General features: G+C 44.1%; 1 protein-coding gene across 1 annotated transcript in view; it reads left to right on the forward strand.

Annotated features, from left to right (window-relative positions):
• Positions 1–25,043, forward strand: part of ZDHHC8 (zinc finger DHHC-type palmitoyltransferase 8) — a 195,541-nt gene that overhangs the window by 141,454 nt on the left and 29,044 nt on the right. Inside the window, exons 2-3 of the mRNA XM_060249609.1 lie at positions 17,115–17,236; positions 19,906–20,063. Coding sequence (XP_060105592.1) covers positions 17,115–17,236; positions 19,906–20,063 — 280 coding nt within the window. The remainder of the gene's footprint in view (positions 1–17,114; positions 17,237–19,905; positions 20,064–25,043) is intronic.

The raw sequence follows: 25,043 nt of genomic DNA on the forward strand, positions 1-25,043 counted from the left end.
TCTCCTGTTATCGATAAGTCTCCTCAGTACAGCAAGAGACTTGATTTGCACAAGGAAGCGGGTTTCCATATCTAAATGGAAGGTTGCCAGTCTCCAGCGTTTACAACTGATCTCCAGACCACAGAGATCAGTCCCCCTGGAAAAAATGGCTGCTTTGGAAGGTGGACTCCATGGCATTCTACTCAATAGAGGCCCCTCCACTCTGCAAACCCCACTCTTTCCAGGTTCCATCTCCAAAATACCAAGGTGTTTTCTAACCCAGAGCTTGCAGTCCTAGCTGGATGGGAAAATAAATGTACAAACCGCATCCTCTCTGCAGACACGATTTCTCTTCCTGAGCCAATAGATGAGAACTGTACATATTAAAAAAGAAACAATAATCTCACTAATTGGATGCTCAGACAAGGGATGCGGAAGCTGAGGTCTGTCTTTTGTGCTCTCCTCTCTGCACCAAATCACTGACCAGCTATGCACATGAGCAGTTCCTCGGTGGAACAGGCTTCCTCGGGAGGTGGTGGGCTCTCCTTCCTTCGAGGTTTTTAAAAAGAGGCTAGATGGCCATCTGACAGCAATGCAGATCCTGTGAATTTAGGAGGAGGTGTTTGTGAGTTTCCTACATTGTGCAGGGGGTTGGACTAGATGACCTTGGAGGTCCCTTCCAACTCTATGATTCTATTTAGCACTGGCTGTTTCATGCATGCTCTATTAGACTGGAGCCAAAGAAATCAGGGTTTTTCTGGGGTTTGGTGGGGTGTCGATATTTTTCTAATGACCGCTAGCCTTATCATTCAGAAGCCTCTGAGAAGGGGGATGGCTGTTAAACTAGTTTGCACATATAAGATAAATAAATCTGTCTCATCTCTGTTTTTAAGCATAGGCAGGTGAAGCTGCTTTGTACTGAGTCATCTGCTTTAGGGTTGCCAGCCTCCAGGTGGGGCCTGATCTCTAGACTACAGAGATTAGTTCTCCTAGAGAAAATGGCTGTTTTGGAGAGTGGTCTCTATGGCATTATATCCCACTAAGGTCCCACCCACCCCCCTCGAAAAACTCCACTGTCTCCAGGCTCCAACACAAAATCTGCAAGAATTTCCCAATCCATAACTGGCAAGCCTACCATTGACTGTCAGTGTTGTCTGCTTTGACTGGCAGTGGCTCTCCGGGATTTAATGTAAAGGTATTTCACAACACCTACTGCTGTATGCTTTGAAGACTGGAGGTGCCAGGGATTGAAACTGGGACCTTCTACGTGTGAAGTGGGCACTCTACCACTGAGCCACAGTCCTTCCGTCAACCTAAATATGGAGGCCCAGATAGCGACCACTGCCAAGTCCGCGTTTTTTCATCTTAGACGGGCAAGGCAGTTGGCCCCCTTCCTGGACCCCGACGACCTAGCAACAGTGATCCATGCTACGGTCACCTCGAGGTTGGATTACTGCAATGCCCTCTACATGGGGCTGCCCCTGTGCCGGACCCGGAAATTGCAGCTGGTGCAGAATGCCGCGGCCCGGCTGTTATTGGGCCTCCCAAGATGGGGGCACATTCGGCCGGGTCTTCGGGCTCTGCACTGGCTTCCAATAATATACCGAGTCCGGTACAAGGTGCTGGTCATTACCTTTAAAGCCCTATATGGCCTGGGACCTGCCTACCTGAGGGACCGTCTCTCCCCACACATTCCCCAGAGAGTACTGAGGTCTGGGACTCAAAATCTTCTCACCATCCCCGGGCCCAAGGAAGTGCGCCTCAAAACAACTAGAGACAGGGCCTTTTCCACAACGGCCCCTATGTGGTGGAACCAGCTACCGGAAGAGGTGAGGGCCCTGCGGGATCTTACTCAGTTCTGCAGGGCCTGTAAGACGACCCTCTTCCGGTTAGCCTACGCCTGACTAGACAAATGTAGCTTTCTAGATCTTAGATTTTTGTGATTATACTGCACAGTTTTAATGTAAAATGTAAAATTTTAAGGTTTTTAGGTTTTAAATGTTTGAATTTAAATGTATTAATTGGTTCTGATTTTATTGTTTTATTATTTGTTGTAAGCCGCCCTGAGCCACTTGCGGGAAGGGCGGGATATAAGTTACGGAATAAATAAATAAATAAATAAACCTACCAAGACTTTGCAGCAGGGGTGGCCAAATTGCGGCTCGGGGGCCACATGTGGCTCTTTCACACATATTGTGTGGCTCTTGAAGCCCCCACCATCCTGTCAACCAGCCTGGAGAAGGCATTTTCCTCTTTAAATCACTTCTCCAAGCCAAGCCAGCTGACAGCTTGGAGAATGCATTTAAAGTTAAAGTTGCATTCTTTCCACCACTCCCTCTCCCCATCTGTTTTCCTTCCTTCCTTCCTTCCTTCCTTCCTTCCTTCCTTCCTTCCTTCCTTCCTTCCTTCCTTCCTTCCTTCCTTCCTTCCTTCCTTCCTTCCTTCCTTCCTTCCTTCCTTCCTTCCTTCCTCCCTCCCTCCCTCCCTCCCTCCCTCCCTCCCTCCCTCCAACATTCAATGTTGATACCTGATGACTCTCAAGCATCTGACATTTATTCTATCCAGCTCTTACATTAAGCAAGTTGGGCATTCTTGCCTTGGAGGGAGCTGTTGGTAAGGTTTCTGGTATAGTTCTTTTCTGTTAGAGTGCTGGTCTTTGGCATGTACTACTGTATAAATTTTTAATTATTGTTTTGCACAGTGTTTTAATTATTGCTATTGCTGAATACCACTTTGGGTATTCCTAATTCAACTCCCCCTTTCCCCCCAAAAAAGTCAGTGTAAAAGTGTTACATATAAATAACTAGCTTTCTGATGCTGTTTCGTTAGCAAGTCAGTACTTGGATAGCATTTTCTAACTTCTAAACCAGCAGAATATGGCATCAAATTGGCAGCATGGGGGATCGTTAGACAAATAGGCATGGCGGGATGTAGTTTTGAATGTGGAGAAAGGATTTGTTGCTTGTCCAAAGTGACCTAGGCTGTCTACCTAACCAGCCTTTTGTCTAGAATTGCTATGGATTTGTTCATGTGGTCATCATAGAGAATTCAGATGGCAACACTGGCAGAATGTTGCTGTTCAGTGTTGTCTGTGTTGCCCTCCTGACTTTTTTCAGACCTGGATTGTGATGACACTTCTTTGAACAGTACTGAAGTATTAGTCTGTGCAGTGTGTACTGGCAAAGTAGATGCTCTGGTGGTAGGAGTAGTTGAGTTCATGACATCGTTAGGAAGGCCCTACCATTTCATGGTTGCGCTGACATTTTCAAATTTCCTCCAACTCAGTTCCATCACCCTTTATTTTGGAAACATTCTGAGACTGCAGACTAAGATATGTTTGTTTAAATTGCTGATTTATATCACGGAATGGAGAGCATGAACTCATAGACATTGCAGGGTTCTGCTCGAGGACATGGAATGTTTTAATTGCTGTTTTTCAGCTCTGCATGTGGCATGTCTGGGAAGTCATTTGAAAGATCGATTTTTTAAAAGAGCAGTTCTTGAGGCTGCAAAGAGGAAATGAGATCAGGAAAATATTAATTGAAGGCTAAATTGGGATACTACTGCTGGCCAGGAAGAACCGAGCTGTTCTGGCAGATTAGCCATTATTGCCACTGGGAAAGTCTCAGCAGGCTTCTGGGTGACAGGATGGCTTTGGTCCAGCCAGCCGTCAGCCTAGCCTTACTCACAGTGTTGTTGTGAGGATGAAGCGGAGAATCATACATGCCAGGGATGGCCAAACTTGCCTAATGTAAGAGACACACAGAATACATGTCAGATGTTTGAGAGCTGCAAAACACGAATGCCAGATGTCCGAGAGTTGCAAGATGGAAGGCAGGCAGGCAAATAGGTGGAGGAGGGAGAGGCAGAAAGAAAGCAACTTTAACTTTAAATGCATTCTACAAGCCACCAGCTGCCTTGGTTTGGAGAAGTCATTTACAGAAACAAATGCCTTCTCCAAGCCAGCCAACAGGGCAGTGGGGGCTTAGAGAGCCACACGATATATGTGAAAGAGCAACATTTAGCTCCCAAGCCACAGTTTGGCCACCCTTGGTATGTGCTGTCTTGAGCTGCTTGGAGGAAGGGTGGGATTTAAAAATGTTATGGAGAAATAATGGCTAAATGCTGAATCCCATGATATTCCTGTCTGTAACGTTTCAAAGATACCTCCATGAAGATGGAGCAATGTAGGCCTCTTTAGAGTGATAAAACAAAAACCCAGTGGCTCCTTGAAGACTAACAACACTTACTTTGAAATGAGCTTTTGGGAATTTATACAAGGCTTCAGTGCCTCTGTGTGGAAAGCCTTAGCCCAGATTTTCACGAAAGCAACAGCCATGTAGAGAAGTGCTTTTTGAGGCTCCGGGCTGTTTAGCAGTTTGAAGGGCAACCAAAACACTTTGACCACTGTGGCCAGAAGCATTTCGGCGAGTAACTCTGTTAGTGTAGCATATGACTGCATTTTCTCTGTTCATTTGGGAACATTAAACCTGTTTTTCCTCCTCTCAGTATGGGTCACAGTGTCAAAAAAACAAAAGCACAAAGATTTTAAACCCTTGACCCCCCCCCCCCCCAAGCCAGTTACAAAAACTGCAAAACCAGACCACCTGCAGATAAGATAGTATGTATGTATTCAGACCAACCCCCCATGCAATTGTGTAAATTAACCACAAGCAAGGGAGGAATGCCAAGAAAGTGGATTAATGAGAACTCAGTATACCCCAAGAGCACAGAATGTTGAGAACACCCACAGAGTCTACAATACTAGCGTGGCAAACTGGCTGAAATGGAAGGCAAGTCTGTTTCCTGTGACTCATAATGCTGCAAAACTTCCAGAAAGCAACTACTGGTAATATGGCCACCTGCTGTGCTCTGCCCCTCCATCCTGTGGAAACTGAAAGGGAAGCTGCCTCCTGGAAGGAAGGAAGGAAGAAGTCCACATGCCATCAACAGACTAAATGGGGGGGGAGTACAGCAGGTGGCAACAGCTCTGCCCTTGATGACAAGGGCCTGTTCCCAGGCCCTTCCTCCTTTCCAGGAGCTAAAGTTCAAGGGTTACAAAGTCCTTTCTAGCCACGGAGATAGGATGGGGTGGGGGGTAGGGTTGCCACCTCCAGACTGGGAAACTCCTAGAGTTTTGGGACTGGAGTCTGGGAAGGACAGGGACCTCAGTGGGGTACAGTGCCATAGACTCCACTCTCCAAATCAGCCATTTTCTCCAGGGGGACTGATATCTGTCGTCTGGAGATGAGCTGTAATTCCAGGGGATCCCCAGGTCCGACCTGGAAGCTGGCATCCCTAGCTGGTCAGCTAGGTCAGAGAGCCAGTATGGTGTAATGGTTAAGTGAGTGGACTCTTATCTGGGAGAGCCAGGTTTGATTCCCCACTCCTCCCCTCGCAGCTGCTGGAATGTTCTTGGGTCAGCCATAGCTCTGGCAGAGGTTTCCTTGAAAGGGCAGCTTCTGGGAGAGCTCTCTCAGCCCCACCCACCTCACAGGGTGTCTGTTGTGGGGGAAGAAGATAAAGGAGATTGTAAGCCGCTCTGAGACTCTGATTCAGAGAGAAGAGTGGGGTATAAATCTATGGTCGTCGTCTTCTATTCATTACAATGCTTATTGTGAAGCACAGAAATTTCTTTTGTGTGGGATTCACAATTAGCTGGGTCGATATCAGGCAGTTTTCATTCAAAGCAGAGAGCCTGAGTCGGTTTTCGACTGGAACTGGAGTTCAGCCCAGACAGAACCCGAATCAGAGCTCTGACTTCCTGTTTGGAAGTCAAATTGGTTCAACGTACTGATTGTGCTTCCTGAGCAGTACAAAGGTAGGCGTTAATTGTGGAATTGCTGTTTCCATACACACACACACAAAGCCCCCTCAAAATGTGGTAGCGAGAGATTAAGCGGCTTTCCTATTGTTTTATGAGTCTTGTTTTATGACTCACAACATTTTCCCCTCATTGTCATTTTCTAGGGCAATTGGCTCTAAATATGGTAATGTGTTTACTTGAAGTGAAAACTTCAAAAGGAATTGAGACTACAAGTAACACTCCAGAGTGTGTTATGCTTTGCATTAATTAGATTTATCTCCCAAGCGCATCCTCGAGTTCGGCAGATTCTTCATTATTAGGCCATTTTGTAAACGTAGCATCTAAAGGATAGAGGCGGGGTGGAGTCTGTGGTGCAGATACAATAAAACCACAGGGTTCCCTTTGAGGCAGCCTAGCCGTGATGGAGAGAGGTGTCATGTTTTCCCAAAACAAATATTATCACCACATCTTAATGAGGATCTGCTCATATGACACAAAAAAAGAGAATAAGCTTTGGAGTTCACCAGAATGCCAATTCAGGATCAATGATAAACCAAAAAGGAAGAGGGAGGTAGAAAAAATGTGTAGAAGAACTGGATGAAAAAGTTCCTATTTGCAGCAGATATTGTGGCGAAAGGGTCAATACAGACCTATCTTGGTTAATATTGAAAAGTAGAGTTGCCAGGTGTGTACTGGAAAACACCTGGAGACTGTGAGGGGGGGTCAGGAGAGGGTGGGGTTTGGGGAGGGGCCTCAGCTTGGTACAATGCCACAGAGTCCACCCTTCAAAGCAGCCATTTTCTCCGGGAAGCTGATCTCTTCCAGTTGGAGATCAGTTGTAAAAGTGGGAGATTTCCAGGCCCCACCTGGAGGCTGGCAACCCTATGTCCCTCACCCCTAACTGGTGACCAAAGGAGTTCTGGTAACCCTAGTCTGCACTGTAGTACAACAGTTAGACTCAAGTCCAGTAGCATCTTAAAGACCAGGGCTTTTTTTTTGAGCAGGAATGCACAGGAAACAGTTCTGGTTGGTTTAAAATCAGAGGTTTTAAATCAGAGCCACTCCGGTGGGAAGGGCGGGATATAAATCGAAATATAAATATAAATAAATAAATAAGAGGTGTGGCTTAATATGCAAATGAGTTCCTGCTGGGCTTCTTCTACAAAAAATCCCTGGGCGAACTAATGGTGTTGTCTGGGGGTGTGGCCTAATATGCAGATGAGTTCCTGCTGGGTTTTTTCTGCAAAAGAAGCCCTGCTAAAGACTGACAAGAGTTTCAGGGTATAAGCTTTAGAGAGTCAAAGCTCCCTTTCTTAGACCCTAGGGATGCCAACCCCTGCCAACTCCTGAACAGCCCCCTCCCACATCAACATTGCTGGCACAATGGCATCACCTGGTACCTTCAACTTGAACAGATGTATTGTGGCATGCCCTTGCAAACAATAAGCTCTTATTTGCTAATCTCTTGAATGTTCCGTTATCTCATGCTGAAAGTTGGTGGCGGAAACAAGGTGAGCACAAGGAAAGGTGTCACCTTGAATTAAAGTAGCATAGTGGGATTTGAGGGAGCTCTCCATGCAAATTATGCAAAAAGCATGGCTCGTATGCCTAGTCAATCACCCTTCTCCCAACAATCCACTGTTTGTAGAGCTTAGGGAAACATAGATCTTCCTTCAACTTTCAGAAAGAACAATATCATCAAAAGAACAAAGACTGAGTCCAGTGGCACTTTTAAGACCAAGAAAGTTTTATTCAAGGTATAAGCATTCGTGTGCACACACACTTCTTCAGATACAATGAAACAGACGTTACCAGTCTATACATACGGGTAGAGACTGAGCAGTAAATTAGCATACAACATAATGAAGATGTTTAACAGACTCAAGGACCAAACAGGAATGATAAGCTTAATTTATATGGTTACTATTTGTAACCATATAAAGGAAATAAATATGTCAAAATTGGAGATTGATGGGCAGATGCATCCTTAATTGTGGAATGTTGATAGTTATTAAGCCAGTTTGGTGTAGTGGTTAAGTGTGCGGACTCTTATCTGGGAGAACCGGGTTTGATTCCCCACTCCTCCACTTACACCTGCTAGCATGGCCTTGGGTCAGCCGTAGCTCTGGCAGAGGTTGTCCTTGAAAGGGCAGCTGCTGTGAGAGCCCTCTCAAGCCCCACCCACGTCACGGCGGGGGCCGGTTGTGGAGGAGGAAGGTAAAGGAGATTGTGAGCCGCTCTGAGACTCTTCGGAGTGGAGGGCGGGATATAAATCCAATATCTTCTTCTTCATCTTCTTAAGTGAGACTCCATTTGTCTCCTTTCAGGCCAGAGGCAACCATATAGCATCTTCTTTTAAGTGATGCGATTGGTGGTATAGAGTATCTCCCCTGTCTCCAGACCAGATAAATATGTTCCAGTCTACCATTCCAGATTACATTACATTCTACCATTCACTACATGACAATCTAGTGTTCTAATCTGCTATTCCAAATCAGAAATAAGAGGATGTATGGCCCTTCTGTGGGATTGGTGAGAATTAGGCATGAACGCAGAACGCGGAAATGGTGGTTTGTTTTGTTTCATGGTTCATTGGGTTACCCAGTTTGGTGGTTTGATTCGATTCAGTTCATGGGTTTTTTTTTAAATTTCTCAAACAATTTGTGGTTTGTTGGTTCATTCAGTTTGGGAAAGTCTAGAAAGTGCAGGTGTGCTGCAACATGCCCTGCATGATGACATCACCCGGGAGTGATGTTATCATGCGGGCATATCTCCAGGGAACTCTCTATCACATTATAGAGCGTTCCTCCCCATCGGCGAAATGCTCAGTGCAATAATGTCACGTCCGGATTATGTCATCACGCAGGGCACGTTGTGTATGCAAGGCAGATTCCCGCTGATAACAACACAAATGAACCACCCAAAAACCCAAGCCGTTTTGTTTTTATTCGATGCACAGCATTATTTGCTAAACCGATTTGTAACAAATTATGAATCAGCCATTTTTAGCACGAATCACAGTTCATGCTTTGATTCATGCCCATGCCTAGTGAGAATACAGATGTAAGTAAGGGCTGAATGAGGTTAGCATATGTAGTAAGATAAGAAACCAGTATCCCTGTTAAGTCCTGGTGATTCCATTGTTCTGAGTGTTGTAATTCCCTTTCTAGTCTGTTCCTGAAGTTCCTTTGCAATACAACAGCTACTTTGAGGTCACCCATTGAATGTTCTGGAAGGCTGAAGTGTTCTCCAATAGGATTCTCAGTTTTGTGATTCTTGGTATCAGATTTGCATCCATTTAGCCTTTTGCTTAGGATTTGACCTGTTTTCCCTATGTAGAGAACTTAATGGCAAATACAATGTTTAGAAGATAAGCAAGTGAATACGCCTGAGATGGTGTAGTTGATGTTGTTAGGTCCAGTGATTGTGTTGTCTGGGGGTGTGTGGCAGCAAAGTTGGCATCTAGGTTTATTGCAAGCTCTGGTACCAGTGTCTATATTCAGATTAGAGGTGTTATTGTGGGTGAGGAATTGTTTGAGATTGGGGGCTATCTGTGCAACAGAAAAGGTTTGCCCCCCAGGAACACAACACAAGAAGAAAAGAAGAATTGCAGACTTATACCCTGCCCTTCTCTCTGAATCAGAGACTCAGAGCGGCTTGCAATCTCCCATATCTTCTCCCCCCACAACAGACACCCTGTGAGGTGAGTGGGACTGAGAGGGCTCTCACAGCAACTGCCCTTTCAAGGACAACCTCTGCCAGAGCTATGGCTAACGCAAGGCCATTCCAGCAGGTGCAAGTGGAGGAGTGAGGAATCAAACCCAGTTCTCCCGGATAAGAGTCCGTGCACTTAACCACTACACCAAACTGGCTCTCTAAAAAGGACGAAACAAAATAAAATAAAAAAGGAATAAAAAAAGACGAAACAATCTTATAAAGGAATTACCTCATCACATTAAAAAACAAATCCTTTCAAACACACCACAGGAACCTCAGTCAGGTACCTTTTATCTTCTACTCAAGCCTTTTGTTCTGCTTCAGGTCAGCATGGCGACCCACCTGAGAATATCATCAAAAGTTACACTGGCAAAGTGACTCTTTGGGTTGGATTTTTTTTTTTTAAAGTTGCCCAAGGGAAGATAAGTCTGTGGCAGAGCTAAGCTTTGAACCCATGTCCAAGTATTTATTTAATTATAAAGCACATCAAAAGCTAGGAACTGTACAGCAATTATATTGGAAAGAACAAATTTTGCCTCAGGTGTACAAACTTTTTTCATAAAAGATAACCCCCAAAAAGGAGACAGGTTGGGACATAATAAGAAGTGGAAATTAGGGGAAAAGAAGAGTAGAGGTCAAAGACCTGAGAGGAAAGGTGTTTTCAGAGGTAGTTCTTAAACAGTTTTTAACAGACCTCATTGTGGTATTCCACCATCTGAAGAAACCGTTTTCTTCAGTAAACACTTCTAGGTTGTGAGCGCTACCATTAGCCTGGTTGGAAATTGGAATCCCAACAACAATCCATCCAGAATAGTTAAAAGGCCCTGCTATTTTTGGTGTACTACCATTTGCCTCGTTGTACCTTTTGGTTTATTATGAGAGTGAAATTAGCATTGTTAATGCAGGGGACCTTCATTTTTAAACCAGTGTAAAGAATAAGCTCTCCCCAGTGGGACTTGAGGCATCTTCTAAATGACTGTTATGCCAAGTGAAAGGTGACTGTAGACTGAAGCTCAAACGGAAGCTCAAAATCCAGTTGCCCTGATGGTTAACTTTTGAGTGCTCCAAGGTCTCTTTCTGGCTCTCCCACAGTCCTTGGTTGTGGATCCTCCTGGTACATCCTCCCTGACTCTAATTTTTAGAAATTTTTTAATGTAGACAGGAAGGGCTCAAAATTTGATCAGAGAAGCAGCGGAGGGAAGGAAATAACAGAAAATCTGTTGTCCCCCCCTAAGCTGCTTTTTAAATCAAACAAATATTTCCCCTGAGCTGCTTTCTGACCTGCACAGGAAAATATCCTGAATCCGTGTATTTTTTCAAAATAGGAAGAAAAACAGCTTGAGTGTGGCAGTTGTTAGCAGACCAATGAGGATTCTTAATGAAGTTCAAAGCCACTCTGTTTTGCCTCAAAAACCCCTATTTTGATATAGTTTGGCCCGTATGCAAATAAAACCTGCGAATCTTCAGCTGCTTCCATTAGGAAGTTTTTTTCTGCTTCTATTTCCAAACTGGAGCATGGAGGTCAGGGGAGATCCACATAGCATTATGCTTTTATCCAGGGATGGAATTCTATCAGGAGCTCCTTTTTACAAGGCTTTTTTTTTTTGTAAGCTCTTGGAAGATTGGCTACATCAGGGGTGTGTGGCCTAATATGCAAAGAAGCTTCTGATAGAATTCCACCTCTGCTCTTATCATGCTCCAGTTTTCTCCATTCCTGGTATGCTGTTTCCCAGATCTGCTTTTCTTTAGTCTTTTTTTGAAAGAGGACAGTTCATGTTTCTCTGGATGAGAAGGTACACATTTTCAATGATGCCCCCCATAACACCACCATCTTCTCTCCATTTGTACCTCTCAGACACTGACTTCTCTGCTCTGCCACTGAAGGGCATTTGGATGTCTTTAAAAAAACAGAATTGCTATAGCATTTTAATGCTGTTATAATGCTATAGCAATTATCGATTTAAAAAACCCACATCCAATGGCATACTGGAGAAAGGAAAATGACCACTGATGGAAGAAAGTGCATGAGAATTCCAATGTGGAAGCTCTGTTGCCAAAGCATATGCCTCTGCATTTGCAGCAGCAATTAATACAAAATGGAGAATCCTGGATATGGTATCCTGCCAGTTTCTGTTTCTTTGTGCTGAATTCTTCCTATTAAAATGAATGCATTTTCCTTCATTGTTTTTGCATTATGTTGTCATATAAATGGCATAGGATGTTTTAAAAATCCATTAAAATAGCAAAAAAACCCCAAACAAATTGGAAACACCCGCAATGAAAAGCAAAAGAAACAAAAAAAAGACATATGTATTCATTTCTATCCTACATTTCTCCCCAACAGGGATCCAAAGCAGCTTACACCAGTTCGGTGTAGTGGCTAAGCACACAGACTCTTATTTGGGAGAACCAGGTTTGATTCCCCACTCCTCCACTTGCAGCTGCTGGAATGGCCTTGGGTCAGCCATAGCTCTCATAGGAGTTGTCCTTGAAAGGGCAGCTTCTGGGAGAGCTCTCTCAGCCCCAACTACCTCACAGGGTGTCTGTTGTGGGGGTGGGGGAAGGTAAAGGAGATTGTAAGCTGCTCTGAGACTCTGAGATTCAGAGTGTAGGGTGAGGTATAAATTCAATATCATCATCTTCTTTCTTCCATTCTCTCACAACCTTGTTAGGTAGGTTAAGTGGAGAGTGGGCAATTAGCACAAGGTCATTTTCACAAATAAGAGTTTGTAATGGTAGATCCTTCCTCTTTGAGACCGTTCCTATTCTACATACAGTTCTGGAGCCCACAGCATAATCCTAAACAGGATTCCACCCTTCCTAAATTTATCAACCAGTGGATTATTAGGATTGCTCAGAGTGTTGCTTCAAAGGTGAATATTTAGAAGCGTCTTTATTGAACACTGCAGGGACTTCTTGAGGCTCGTAGGGTTGCCAAGTCCACACTGGAAAATTCCTGGAGATCTAGGAATGGAACTTGAGGAAGGTGGAGTTTGAGGAAGACCTCAGTGGAGTATAATGCCCTTCAAAGTCCACCCTTCAAATAAGCCTTTATCTCCAGGAGAATGGACCTCTGTGGTGTGATCAGTTTTAAGGGGGTGGAATTCTAGCAGGAGCTCCTTTGCATATTAGGCCACACACCCCTGATGTAGCCAATCCTCCAAGAGCTTACAGAAAACAGCCCTGTAAGCTCTTGGAGGATTGGCTACATAAGGGGTGTGTGGCCTAATATACAAAGGAGCTCCTGCTAGAATTTCACCCCGTCAGTTGTAATTCTGGGAGATTTCCATGCACCACCTGGAAGTTGGCAACTATACTTCAGAGAAAGCTGTTTGGCCTACTACAGTACAATCTAGGGGTGAGAAATAAAATCATTTTGTGTTTAACTAGGAATTATTTGTTTACAAAGGTTTTCCCCTGGATTTTCCGGATCAACAGATTCTTTGTGTACTTTCAGATTCTTTTTTTAGGCAAAACTCTTCCTGTGTCCTTTAGAGGAAAATAGCAAACTTGCCACAGTTGAAAGCAGCCTCTCTCATGCTGACTTACAGTGGTACCAAACTCCTGCAAAGCTGCCATAATTCTGGGAAATGTAACATGAGTCTAGAAAGTATCAGCTTTTAAATCCTTTTTTCCCCTCTGTCCTTTCCTCTGTTGGTTTGTCTTCCAAGGAATTTTCATTTCTTCTTGGTGGGAAAAGCAGGGTTGTTCCGAAAGGACTCATTAATGTTGTTGACTTCGTGATGATTCATTAACAAAATAGCTAGTTTTATGGAAGGACTTCCTTTTATTCTCTGTATATTGTTATGGCCTGAGGCAGCAGTTGGCAACTTTTGAGGCCCGTGAAAGGCATCTTCCACCTGTGAAAATGATGTTGTGCCTGTGAATCGGGTCATATTTGGCCAGATCCATGAGGAACACGTTGCGTCTCACTGGCAGTGCTGGCGCCAGTGCCTTGAGTGGGCAGTCCCTTACATAGGGAACTGTCCCTGTGTGCTAGACACAAACTGGACTCACACATAGTTATTTTGCACATGTTGTTGTCTACCCATAGCTTATGACTCAACAATCAAACTGTTTCATTTGTTTTCTGTCTAACTTATCCTGTGGAATTGTTGTGATGATAGAAAGCCAACACGTTGTGTTCAGAGTGTCAAAATGAGATCTGAAAGATCCAGGTCTAAATTCCCACTATGCCATGGAAGCTGCTGGGTGACCTTGGGCCTGTCACGTGCTCAGCCTCACAAGGCTGTTGTGAGGATAACATGGAGAATGAATTAAACTGCATTGGACCCCCATTTGGGAGTCCTCCTGGAGCTTACAGTAGGCCCTGTACTAAGAGCCCTGTGCCCTGTAAGCTCTTGGAGGATTGGCTACATCAGAGGTGTGTGGCCTAATATGTAAAGGAGTTCCTGCTACAAAAAAAGCCCTGCAAGTGGGGCTATAAATGAAGTAAAAAAATACTGCTTATTACTTCATGGACACCATACTGAGCTCCCTGGAGAAAGAGCAGGAGATGCATATATGGAGATATCTGAGCATCCCTTCCCTCTTCTTTTTCTTTGTGCCCCGTGCTGAAGGAAGCAGACTACACATTCCACAGGCAAGGCAGCCCTTGACTGTGTATTCAGCAAGCCAACTGTCTTCTGAAGCCTGCTTTGCCAATTGTGCGGGTGAAATCAGGTTTTAACGGGCCATGGCATGTGACAGTTTCTGGAGGAAAGGGGTGGGGGGGAAAGCTACGCTAAAGTTAGGATTCCCATATTCCAGTTCCCTAAGTGAATTTGCTCATTAGGCAACATGCTATGCAGATTGCATGCTGTGACAATGCATGCTAATTCTGCAAGCACCTCCCTGGTTATCTCCATAATAAAAAACCCCAAAACCCTGGCCTTCCACTTCCACGGTGCGTGTCAAAACTGTGCAATAAACGTAGTGCATCAATTTGCATGAATGCAAATCATAGCTTTGGATCTACCAAAGTAATGTCTTCTCTGACTGGCAACTAGGCTTGCCATTTACCTGCCTGTGCCAGGCAGACCTCTACTCTTGGCCCCAATCCTTTGTGCTCAAGAAACAGAGGAGTGGAAGAAAAAAAAATGGCTGGAAAATGACTCACATAGTGATGCTCTAAAAATTTCCCTGGTATCATAGAAACTAAGAAGTGGGGTTACATCCAGCAGTGGTATCCCATCTGGAAGTGGAATTACAATCTTCCCAAACTGCACCTCCCTGTGCACCACTCTGAAAATCTCCCAGCATTTGCCAAGGCCGAGCTGGCAACCCTATTGCCAGCAGCTGTTCAGAATCTCAGGCAGAGGTCTTCCACATCACCTGCAGTCTGAAGATATTGATGGAACTTGGGACCTTCTACATGCAGAACAGATGCTCTACCACTGAGCCACCACAGCTGTTCTCCTAAAGAAGCACAATCAGGGTTTTTTTTGGGAGATGTGACAGAACGGAGTTCCGGAATCTCTTTGTGGAAACAAAATTCCGGAATCTCTTTGTGGAAACATTGTTCAATGTTTAAAATTCATGAGGGGCACCCATGTGTTTCTCCTTCATTTCCTTCTTGAGAATTCTGGCACCTCTTTTCCAGAAAAAAAGCCCTGAGCACAACCAAAAGTGCCATATACTGAGCCATATAATAGGCCTGCAAACCCAGCACTGTCCACTCTGGCATTAGCTTTCTGAGGTTTCAGGGAAAATGCTTTATAGCACCTACTACCTCATCCTTTTTAAACTGTCAGTTCTGGGGATAGAAACTGGGACATTCTGCATGCAAAGCAGCTGCTTTACCACCAAGGTATAGCCCTACTTTGATTTCAACCACTTCCAGCCCTTTTCTTTGTCGATTTTTTTCTAACCCAGTTGATAATGCACTTTAATTATGTCTCATTATCTGCCAGGCTCTGTCCCACAGCCACTGATCAGCTGGCCAGTAGGGGAACTTACTGGTAAAAAGAGGAAGGCCCAGGCCACAAAGGAAGTGAGGATATCATGCCAGTGATCTTTGGGCAGTGCTCTGGTATTTGGCTAAAAACTCTATGGTAGAAGCTGGTTTTACCATAGAGTTTTTGCCCAAATACCAGATCCTCACCTGGAAGTCACTGGTGTGATGTTGTCACTTCCTATGTGACAGCAGTAACATAGCTTGGGCCTTTCTCTTTCTCTGTGGCGGGTGCCAGGTGGGACTTGGCAACCCCAAATAGGGATGTTATACAAAAGTGTGAAATAAATGTTTAATACTCATATTTTTGTTATTTTAATCTGGCAGTTTCATTTGCGCAACCTCATCTCTTAAAAGTTTTTGTGGGTTCTAATTTTTTCACAGTGTACTCGATATGCTGTCAAAAAAAAATTCCTGAAAACAAATTATATAAGGAACAGAGAAAGGGTGGAGACCAGAAACTCTGGCTAATGTGTATGGTGATTCACTGTGTCCTTTATTTAAACTCCGACGGACTTGTTAAAATATGTGGCTGCAATAAATGGACAGAATTGTTTATGCTTATGGGTTTCCTTCCATTATGATGCAGTGGAGATGAAAATTTACCATCGCCAAATATCTTATTAATTTCTCCCTAGGTAGCTAATTACCTGCAAATAAATCTCCGCTCATTGTTTTCATGGTTAGTTTGTCATTCCTTTGTAGACCTTCTTGGCTGATGAACTGTAGGGAGAGAAAGTCTTTGTTCAGAAATGTTCATTGAAGGCATGCTTAAATTGGATGTTGTGCCTCCATTGGTTGCTTTCAAAGATTGGGATCTGTACATACAGACACACTGATACCAATTTCCCACTAGCGTTATGCCACTCTCACGCTCCTCTTCTCTGTGAGGCTTCCATTGTATTTCACACTATGTGCCCCAGGGCTGCAACGTGCTTTGCCTTGTTGGCTCAGCAAACAGAAACTGGGTTTTAGAGGATCTTGTTTGCTGTGCAAAAGAGGTGGAGTGAGTTGCAGCCTCGGGGCAGCTTATGCAAAATCCGACAGGAAGCCCCGCTGAGCAGAGGAAAGTGAGAGCTAGATAAGGATAGTGGGAAATCGGTCCATGACTTAGATGTCAGATCATCTGGCCTGATAAATCACTTAGCACTGATAAGAGAATATAAGGCATTATGATTACATTTCTCGCATGCAGAGAGTTTCAAAATGGGCAGCTGTGGCTCCACAGCAAAAAAACCCACACCAAAACTTACACTGGGGGCCACTTACCTGCCTGTCTAAAGGAGTTTAAACAGATTTACAGAAGATAGGTTTGTCAATACCAGTGAAAGCGAAATGCAACCTCCAGAGGGCTGTTCTCTTCATGACTTTCTTGTGGGTTTCCCAGATGCAACTGGTTGGCCACTGTTCATACCAAAATGATGAGTCAGATGGACCCTTGGTCTGATCCGGCAGGCTTTTCTTTGAAAGTTCTAGAAGTATTGCTAGCCTAGCTAAATGCCTGGATTGCTTGTTCATGTTGGTCTCCCGAGTCTCATTTATAGAAGCAGTTAACAAGATGGCTTCCCTCTTTCCTCAGCATGACTGCAGAGCAGGACACACCTTTCTTGATGTTCCATATAGACAATGTTCTGTTCTTTCTCTTGTGTCTCTGTGCAGGTGCCCCTGGTTAACAAGAGCCGTCTCCCCAGCCATCCCTCTGTACAATGGGCTCGTTTTTCTTTTTGTCCTCGCAAACTTCAGCATGGCGACCTTCATGGACCCAGGAGTTTTTCCACGAGGTAAATGGAGGTGGGATGTGGGAAGGAAGGGTGAAAACAAAAACATGGCCGTCCAAATTCACCCTGAGTTATCCAGAATTCTCGTGCTTTCTAAAAAGGTTTTGCTTTTTCTCTCTTCTTGACCCGTGTCTGGAAGGACTTCTCAGAGGATTTATGTGAGATACCACCTCTCATTTCCTCCAATTCCCTTCTTAAAACCTAACATTCCATGAAATGCGGTCCTTAGTTTCCTACTACTATGGCAGCTAAACTTAAGTACACGTAACCAGGATGAATTACAGTAATATTCTTTCTCTGTTATCCTATGTCTCCCTCCATCTCGTCTCATTCTTTTTTCCTGAGTGTTAAGTTTTAAACTGTAACCTTGAGACAGAGACTCAACTTTTTGTTCTCTGTAGATTAAAGTACAATTCCAGCCACACTGAGTCTTTACTTCCAACAGCTTTACTGGTTTTGGCGCTGTCAATCTGATTCAACCAATTTTAGCATCATGAGTTTAGGTGCAATCCTAAAACTACTTTCCTGGGAGTAAAGCCTCTATCGAGTAGACTTCAGAAGGATTCAGAGTAGACCTTTTTTTAGGATTGTCCTGCAAGCTGATTAAATCTGCATAAATAGGCATATGAAAAGAAAATTTAAGTTTTAAAGGAAAATAGAGCCACACTTCTGTTTTTAGGTGATCTTTCCATGTGGTACCATTGACACAATCCAAGAAGAAGCATTCTCCATGCCTATTTCAGGGGGAAATGCCTCTTCTCAGATGTCACTTGCTGTCCGCAGTTTTTCTAAATTCTATAATGTTCTAAAAAATTTAAAACTGCTACCTGAATATTAGGGACCCTTTTTAGTCAATCAGAATATTATTAATTGAGCAGATCAACAGATGAATTGACTAAATGTTACACCACTAATTAACCATAGTGATTTGTCTATCTATTTTACAGGCTTGCTTTTGGCCATAATTTAGCAGTCTTCTATGAGGATAAATTCCTTAACACAAACCATATTTCTGTATTCTTCCTTGTTTATTTCATGTGGACAGTGACTAATACTTCTGACAGCTCTGTGTATCTTTGAATATGTACGTTGTCAGTTTTTATCACATTTGATGGCTGGCTGGTAGGAATAAACATTCTATATGCATTTTTTTTTAAAAAAAAATCTATTTTTTTAATCCCCCAGCAGGTTTCCAGAAGCATCCCCCCAAGCCCTGGGCAGCTCCGGCTTGTGGATTTTTTAATCTGCATCAGAGTGGGCCTTACTTGGCTATTAGATAAATGGTAACACACCAGTTTACCTCTTTTTCAGATTTAAAAGGGGGGTGGGATATGTTGCCCAGGCTTCCCTAGAAATTAAAGGTAAAGACAGCCCCCTGTGAAAGCACCAGGTTGTTACTTACCCATGCAGTGATGTCACATCATGACGTTTTCTTGGCAGACTTTTTACAGGGTGGTTTGCCATTGCATTTCTCAGTCATCTACACTTTCCCCCCAGCAAGCTGGGTACTTATTTACAATCAAATAAATTGGACCAGGCTTTGTTTTGTAGCAGGAACTCCTTTGCATATTAGGCCACACACCCCTGATGTAGCCAATCCTCCAAGAGCTTACAAAAAAGAACCTTGTATGCTCTTGGAGGATTGGCTACATCAGGGGTGTGTGGCCTAATATGCAAAGGAGTTCCTGCTGCAAAAAAAGCCCTAACACTAGATGTGAGGAGAGCAGACTTTTTGTGAAACTGGGTTTTCTGTTGAACACTCCCATGAAGCTGCCAGATGCTGAATCAGACCCTTGGTCCATCCAGATCAGTATCATCTACACAGACTGGCAGTGGCTGTCCGGGCTCTTAATTGGAGATCTTTTCCATCACTTACTTTCCATCACTTACTACTTGATCCTTTTAACTGGAGATGCTGGGACTTTCTCCATGTCAAGCAGATGCTCTACCACTGAGCTATAGCCCCTGTCCTAAACATATGCACACTACTCACAGCGGCAGCAGCTCTCCAGGGCCTCAGGAGGAGGTCTTTTACATCACCTACTGCCTGGTCCTTTTTAACCAGAGAAGCCAGGGATTGAACCTTGGAACTTCTGCATGCAAAGCAGGGGCTCTTTCATTGAGCCACGGCTCCTCCCTTGAAATCCGTAAAGCTAGAGAGGTCCATTGCAGCACCTTCATAAGTAGGATGGTGGGATGAACTTTCCCCCTTCCCATCTCTTTTAGTTATTTTTGCCCCAGTGGGTCTGCAAGACCCTTGCCAATAGAGCAGCTCCCCTCCCATTTCCATCCATCCATTCTCCACCTCCAGTCAACAGTCCAACAAAGCAAGAGTCAAGATGCACCTTTAAGACTAGCAAAGTTTTATTCGGAATGTAAGCTTTTGTGTACTAGAAGCACACTCTGATGAAGTGTGCTTCTAGCACACAAAAACTTACATTCCAAATAAAACTTTGTTGGTCTTAAAGGTGCATCTTGACTCTTGCTTTGTTTTACTGCTTCAGACCAACACGACTGCCCACCTAGATCAATCAACAGTCCCAATTTTTCTTGCCAGTGTTTTATAGGAAATCAGTGGGGCAAAGAACTTGGTCCTGCTGTATTGCTCCTTTATTGGCTCAGCTTGCTGTCAATAATCTGTGCTGGTGTTGTTTTTGTGCACTCTTGAGCAGCAGATGAAGATGAGGATAAAGATGACGATTTCCGAGCTCCGCTGTACAAGAACGTGGAGATCAAAGGGATCCAAGTACGGATGAAATGGTGTGCCACTTGTCACTTCTATCGCCCTCCCCGTTGCTCCCATTGCAGCGTTTGTGACAACTGTGTGGAGGTAAGAACGTGCACCCCCCCCACCAGACACAAACACCCCCTTGTTCATCATTCTGGCCATGCAACTACTTGGGTTGGCTGTGATTGAAATCACATGTTTAAATGGGTGAATATCCTAGTATGCATTCGCTATGTTTCAGCTGCATTCACACATTGCACTAAAACAATAGAGTTGGGTCCAGACTAAATTTTCCATCAGTGCAACAGAGATTTTATGCCCTGCCTCCAGTCTCCACAATGTACTGCTTGGGGAGGGGGGAATATAAGCCCCCTGAGGAACACTATTGGGGGAGGTCTGTAGCAGGAAGGGGAAATGGGTGCAAATTTCCAGTTTAGCCTGGATCCAACCCAGGGCTTTTCTTGTAGCAGGAGCTCCTTTACGTATTAGGCCACGCACCCCTGATTTAGCAATCCTCCTGGAGCTTACAGTAGTCCCTGTACTAAGAACCCTGTAAGCTCCTGGAGGATTGGCTACACCAGGGGTGTGTGGCCTAATTTGCAAGGGAGTTTCTGATAAAAAAAAAAAAAAGCCCTCATCCAATCTTTCATTCACAACTGGATTTTTTCCTTTGTGTGATCCAGTTGCAAATGGTTGCTATAGCACTATGATAGTGCAGTATCCAGCAATGCATGGATGTAACCTAGAACTGTTTTGTGCATTACTTTGGGTGCAATCTTCAGTGTCCCGTTGGGTCTGAAGACATAAACTGGGCTTGCTTTTCTGTTGGCTGGTCATTCTTAGAGCGGTGCTTTATAAATGGCAGAACTTGTGCCCCAGCATCAAAAGAAAGGTACTCCCTTAACTAAGGCAGCATGCCTGATCTTACATGGAGTAAGGCTTGAGTAGTGGGCATGGGATCTCAATATGACCTGTAGAGAATTACTGTATGTTTGCAACTGTGCAATGTATTTAGGACACAAGTACATCTGTCTGACTCAGAATCTCATTTTTATTGTTAGGGGATTTTTAAAGGCATGTTGTTGTTGTTATAATAATAATTATTATTAGTAGTAGTAATTTATAGCTGCCTTTCTCACTGAGAATCAATGTGGATTACAAAATATGAAAATAATTCAATTAGGCATCCAAGATTTCCAAACAGCAATGCAACAGGAATAGGATTGCAGAACTGGGAATACCATGCAACACTCCCCCCCCCCAAAGAAGAAGAAGAAGACTGCAGATTTATACCCCGCCCTTCTCTCTGAATCAGAGACTCAGAGCGGCTTACAATCTCCTATATCTTCTCCCCCCACAACAGACACCCTGTGAGGTGGGTGGAGCTAAGAGGGCTCTCACAGCAGCTGCCCTTTCAAGGACAACCTCTGCCAGAGCTATGGCTAACTCAAGGCCATTCCAGCAGGTGCAGGTGGAGGAGTGGGGAATCAAACCCGGTTCTCCCAGATAAGAGTCCACGTACTTAACCACTACACCAAGCCTAACATACCACAGTGAACAAAGAGTAGAGGACATTTTTAAAAGGTAAAAAGGTAAAGGTAGTCCCCCTGTGCAAGAACCAGTCGTTTCCGACTCTGGGGTGACGTCACATCACGACGTTTTCACAGCAGACTTTTTTACAAGGTAGTTTGCCATTGCTTTCCCCAGTCATCTACACTTTACCCCCAGCAAGCTGTGTACTCATTTTACCAACCTCGGAAGGATGGAAGGCTGAGTCAACTTTGAGCCAGCTACCTGAACCCAGCTTCTGCCAGGATCGAACCCAGGTCATGAGCAGAGTTTGGGCTGCAATACTGCAGGTTACCACTCTGCGCCACAGGACTCTCCTAAAGGACATTTTTAGCCTCCATTATTAGTAAAGGATGGATTAACATAAAGATGTTGTTAAGAGCTTGGAGACTCAATGAAGTTTTGAAAAAGGCTTCCAGTAGACAAGGGAAGGAATTCTTCACACTTTAAAGCTCTCTATCTCCCCATCATGTTTTCTGCTTCCTACTTCCCTACCTGATTGCCATTGCTCAGGTTCCACAGAATATTTTTAAAACACAGTGAATCTGGGACTGAGGCTGGTAGGAAAAGTCAACTAACGGTTGGTTGCACCTGTATAAGTTAACTTCTATGAGTCCGCTGGTGATTTGACTTGTATAAACCAGATTCATATGTTCTTCTTGCCTCTAGGTTTCCATTAATTCTCTTCAGTTTTTGAATGTACAGAACATCTTGTCATCCCTGACTGGCTATAACAAACAGAATTGCCACGTTATTAAACTATAAGCCTAATTGGTTACAACAGATAGTGTTGCCATATTATTAAACTGATCGGCTACAACAAATGGTGTTGCCACATTATTAAACTATATCCCTGATTGGTTATAACAGACAGCTTTAGCACATTATTAAGCTACTGTTGCTTACAGGGAAGACAAGGCACAGTCATTAATATCTCTTAAATCAATAAACTGTGTCCTTAACCCGAAGGCTTCATTCATTTCTTTGGATTAGTTCTTTGCATGTATGTTTGAAAATTCTCTGTACATTTTGCATTTCCACCTGGATATTGGGTCACAATGAAGTACTTATTATTGTGTTTCCATTTAGAAGCTCTCAGTACACCAAAGGTTGTTATTCAGCCCTTTCATTCTCATTGTGGTTATAAATTTTCACAATTACTTAGGCTGTAAAGGGCAGCTTTTTGTTGCCAGACAATAGTAAACAATCAAGGCTGATTTAGGGCCATTTCACACAACCATTCTGTACACAACACAAGCCCTGCCTGCATCCCACCGTGCATTTGATGTATTTAATTTGGACATGAGAATTCAACGGATTTGGAAGGTGGAGTCACATGTCTGTCGGGTCAAGCATGCTGAGGATGCATTGATTTTTTAATAGAGGACATAGGTGAAGGAAAGTAAAACTTTGCCCTCTCCCTGACTGCCTTCAGTGCTCTCCATCACATGAAGCACTCTTCTTATAGCCCAGCTAGGGTTGCCCGATTTCAGGGGCTCCAAAACGCCACTGGCTAGTGTGGGAAGCCCCACCCCAAATAGCTCCCTCCCACGTTGGTGTTGTCAGCACAATGATGTCACCCAGTAGTGACGTCATCGTGTGGACGTGTTGCTTGTCGACGCTTTGGCATTTGGGCCAAAACTCTATGGTTACAACAGAGTTTTGGAGCAAAAATGCTAGAGTGTCAACACACAACATGCCTAGTGTAATGATATCACTTTCTGGTAACATCACCACATTGCATAGACTGAGAACACCCTGCTGAAAATCCAGTAAGATCTGGCAACCCTAAGCCTAAGGCTTGGGGTTACCCTAAGCTTGGCTTGGGATAAAATGCATAATATAATGGAGTGTAGTTCAATTAAGGAGGGAGGATAGGTAGCAGGATCATAGATCCTGAGGAAAATCTCCGTAGAAGGGAACATAAGAACATAAGAGAAGCCATGTTGGATCAGGCCAATGGCCCATCCAGTCCAACACTCTGTGTCACACAGTGGCCAAAAAACCCAGGTGCCATCAGGAGATCCATCAGTGGGGCCAAGACACTAGAAGTCCTCACACTGTGCCCCTCCCAAGCACCAAGAATACAGAGCATCACTTGCCCCAGACAGAGAGTTCCAACATAACCTGACTAGCTCAGCAATTTCATTGAGTGCCCATGAGTTCTTGTGAGAAAAGTATTTCTTTCTCTACCTTCTCTATCCTGTGCATAATCTTGTAAACCTCTATCATATCACCCCTCAGTTGACGTTTCTCCAGGCTAAAGAGCCCCAAGTGTTTTAACCTTTCTTCCTAGGGAAAGTGTTCCAAACCTTTAATCATTCTAGTTGCCCTTTTTTTGCACTTTTTCCAATGCTAGAATATCTTTTTTGAGGTGTAGTGACCAGAATTGTACAGGAAGGATTTTTGTGTGCTGCAGGACTTCTTCACCTCCCTCTTCCTACTGCACCCCAAAATGCTGCCACTGAGATACAGGGACAGTGTGTGTGGGGGGGGGGGGGGCGGGGAAGAGCGGGGAAGAGCTGGTGATTTCCTGTGGGAAGGGAGAATTGTCAAAAGTCTCCCTACTCCAAATGGCAGGAATTTGTGTAGATCTGGCCCAGAGTTTAGTTCCCTTTACCTGCTCCCCCTAAAAACTAAAATGACTACACTGAGACTATGTCCTGGAGAGCCACTAAAGGGGAGGGACGGTGGCTCAGTGGTAGAGCATCTGCTTGGTAACCGGAAGGTCCCAGGTTCAATCCCTGGCATCTCCAACTAAAAAGGGTCCAGGCAAATAGGCATGAAAAACCTCAGCTTGAGACCCTGGAGAGCCTCTGCCAATCTGAGTAGACAGTACTGACTTTGATGGACTGAGGGTCTGAGTCAGTATAAGGCAGCTTCATATGTATCAAGCTCAGGAGGTGACCTTTATTGGGGATAAAGTGTTTTCTACGCTGATGCAACACATCTCTTTGCTTCCCTGGTTCTCTCCCCCCCCCCCCCCCGCCGTTTTATACACTATTTTCTTTTTACTAGGAATATTTGCTGTTAAGATATGATATGATTATCATATCTTGTAATCTGCTTACTGACTGACTTATGTTATCCTATTGTTGTAATCTGCTTACTGACTGACTGAAAAGTTTTTATCATACATGTAAACCATCTGGAGTCCGGGTGAGAAAGGTTGGACTATAAATGAAAATAATAATAATAACAATTAAGAACCAGTGTGGCATAGTGGTTAAAGTGTCGGACTAGAATCTGGGAAACTCAAGGTGATTTCACACAGGAGATTTGCCCTGACCTAGCCCCACCTCCCATTTGGATTAAAAGTGCACGATCACAGGAGCACAACTGCCCTCCGAGCCACACCTATACTCATCCCGTCTCTAGACGCCTCCTATCCACATAAAAAAGCTACCTGGATTTCCCTGGTAGCATCCCCCTGAATCGGATGTAGGTTGCATAATCGACTGCTGTCTGAATGCCCCGGGGCGACTCATAAATGGAAGAGCTGTGTGATCGCAC

The sequence above is a fragment of the Heteronotia binoei genome, chromosome 11 (genome assembly GCF_032191835.1).
Source record: "Heteronotia binoei isolate CCM8104 ecotype False Entrance Well chromosome 11, APGP_CSIRO_Hbin_v1, whole genome shotgun sequence".
Classification (NCBI taxonomy): domain Eukaryota; kingdom Metazoa; phylum Chordata; class Lepidosauria; order Squamata; family Gekkonidae; genus Heteronotia; species Heteronotia binoei.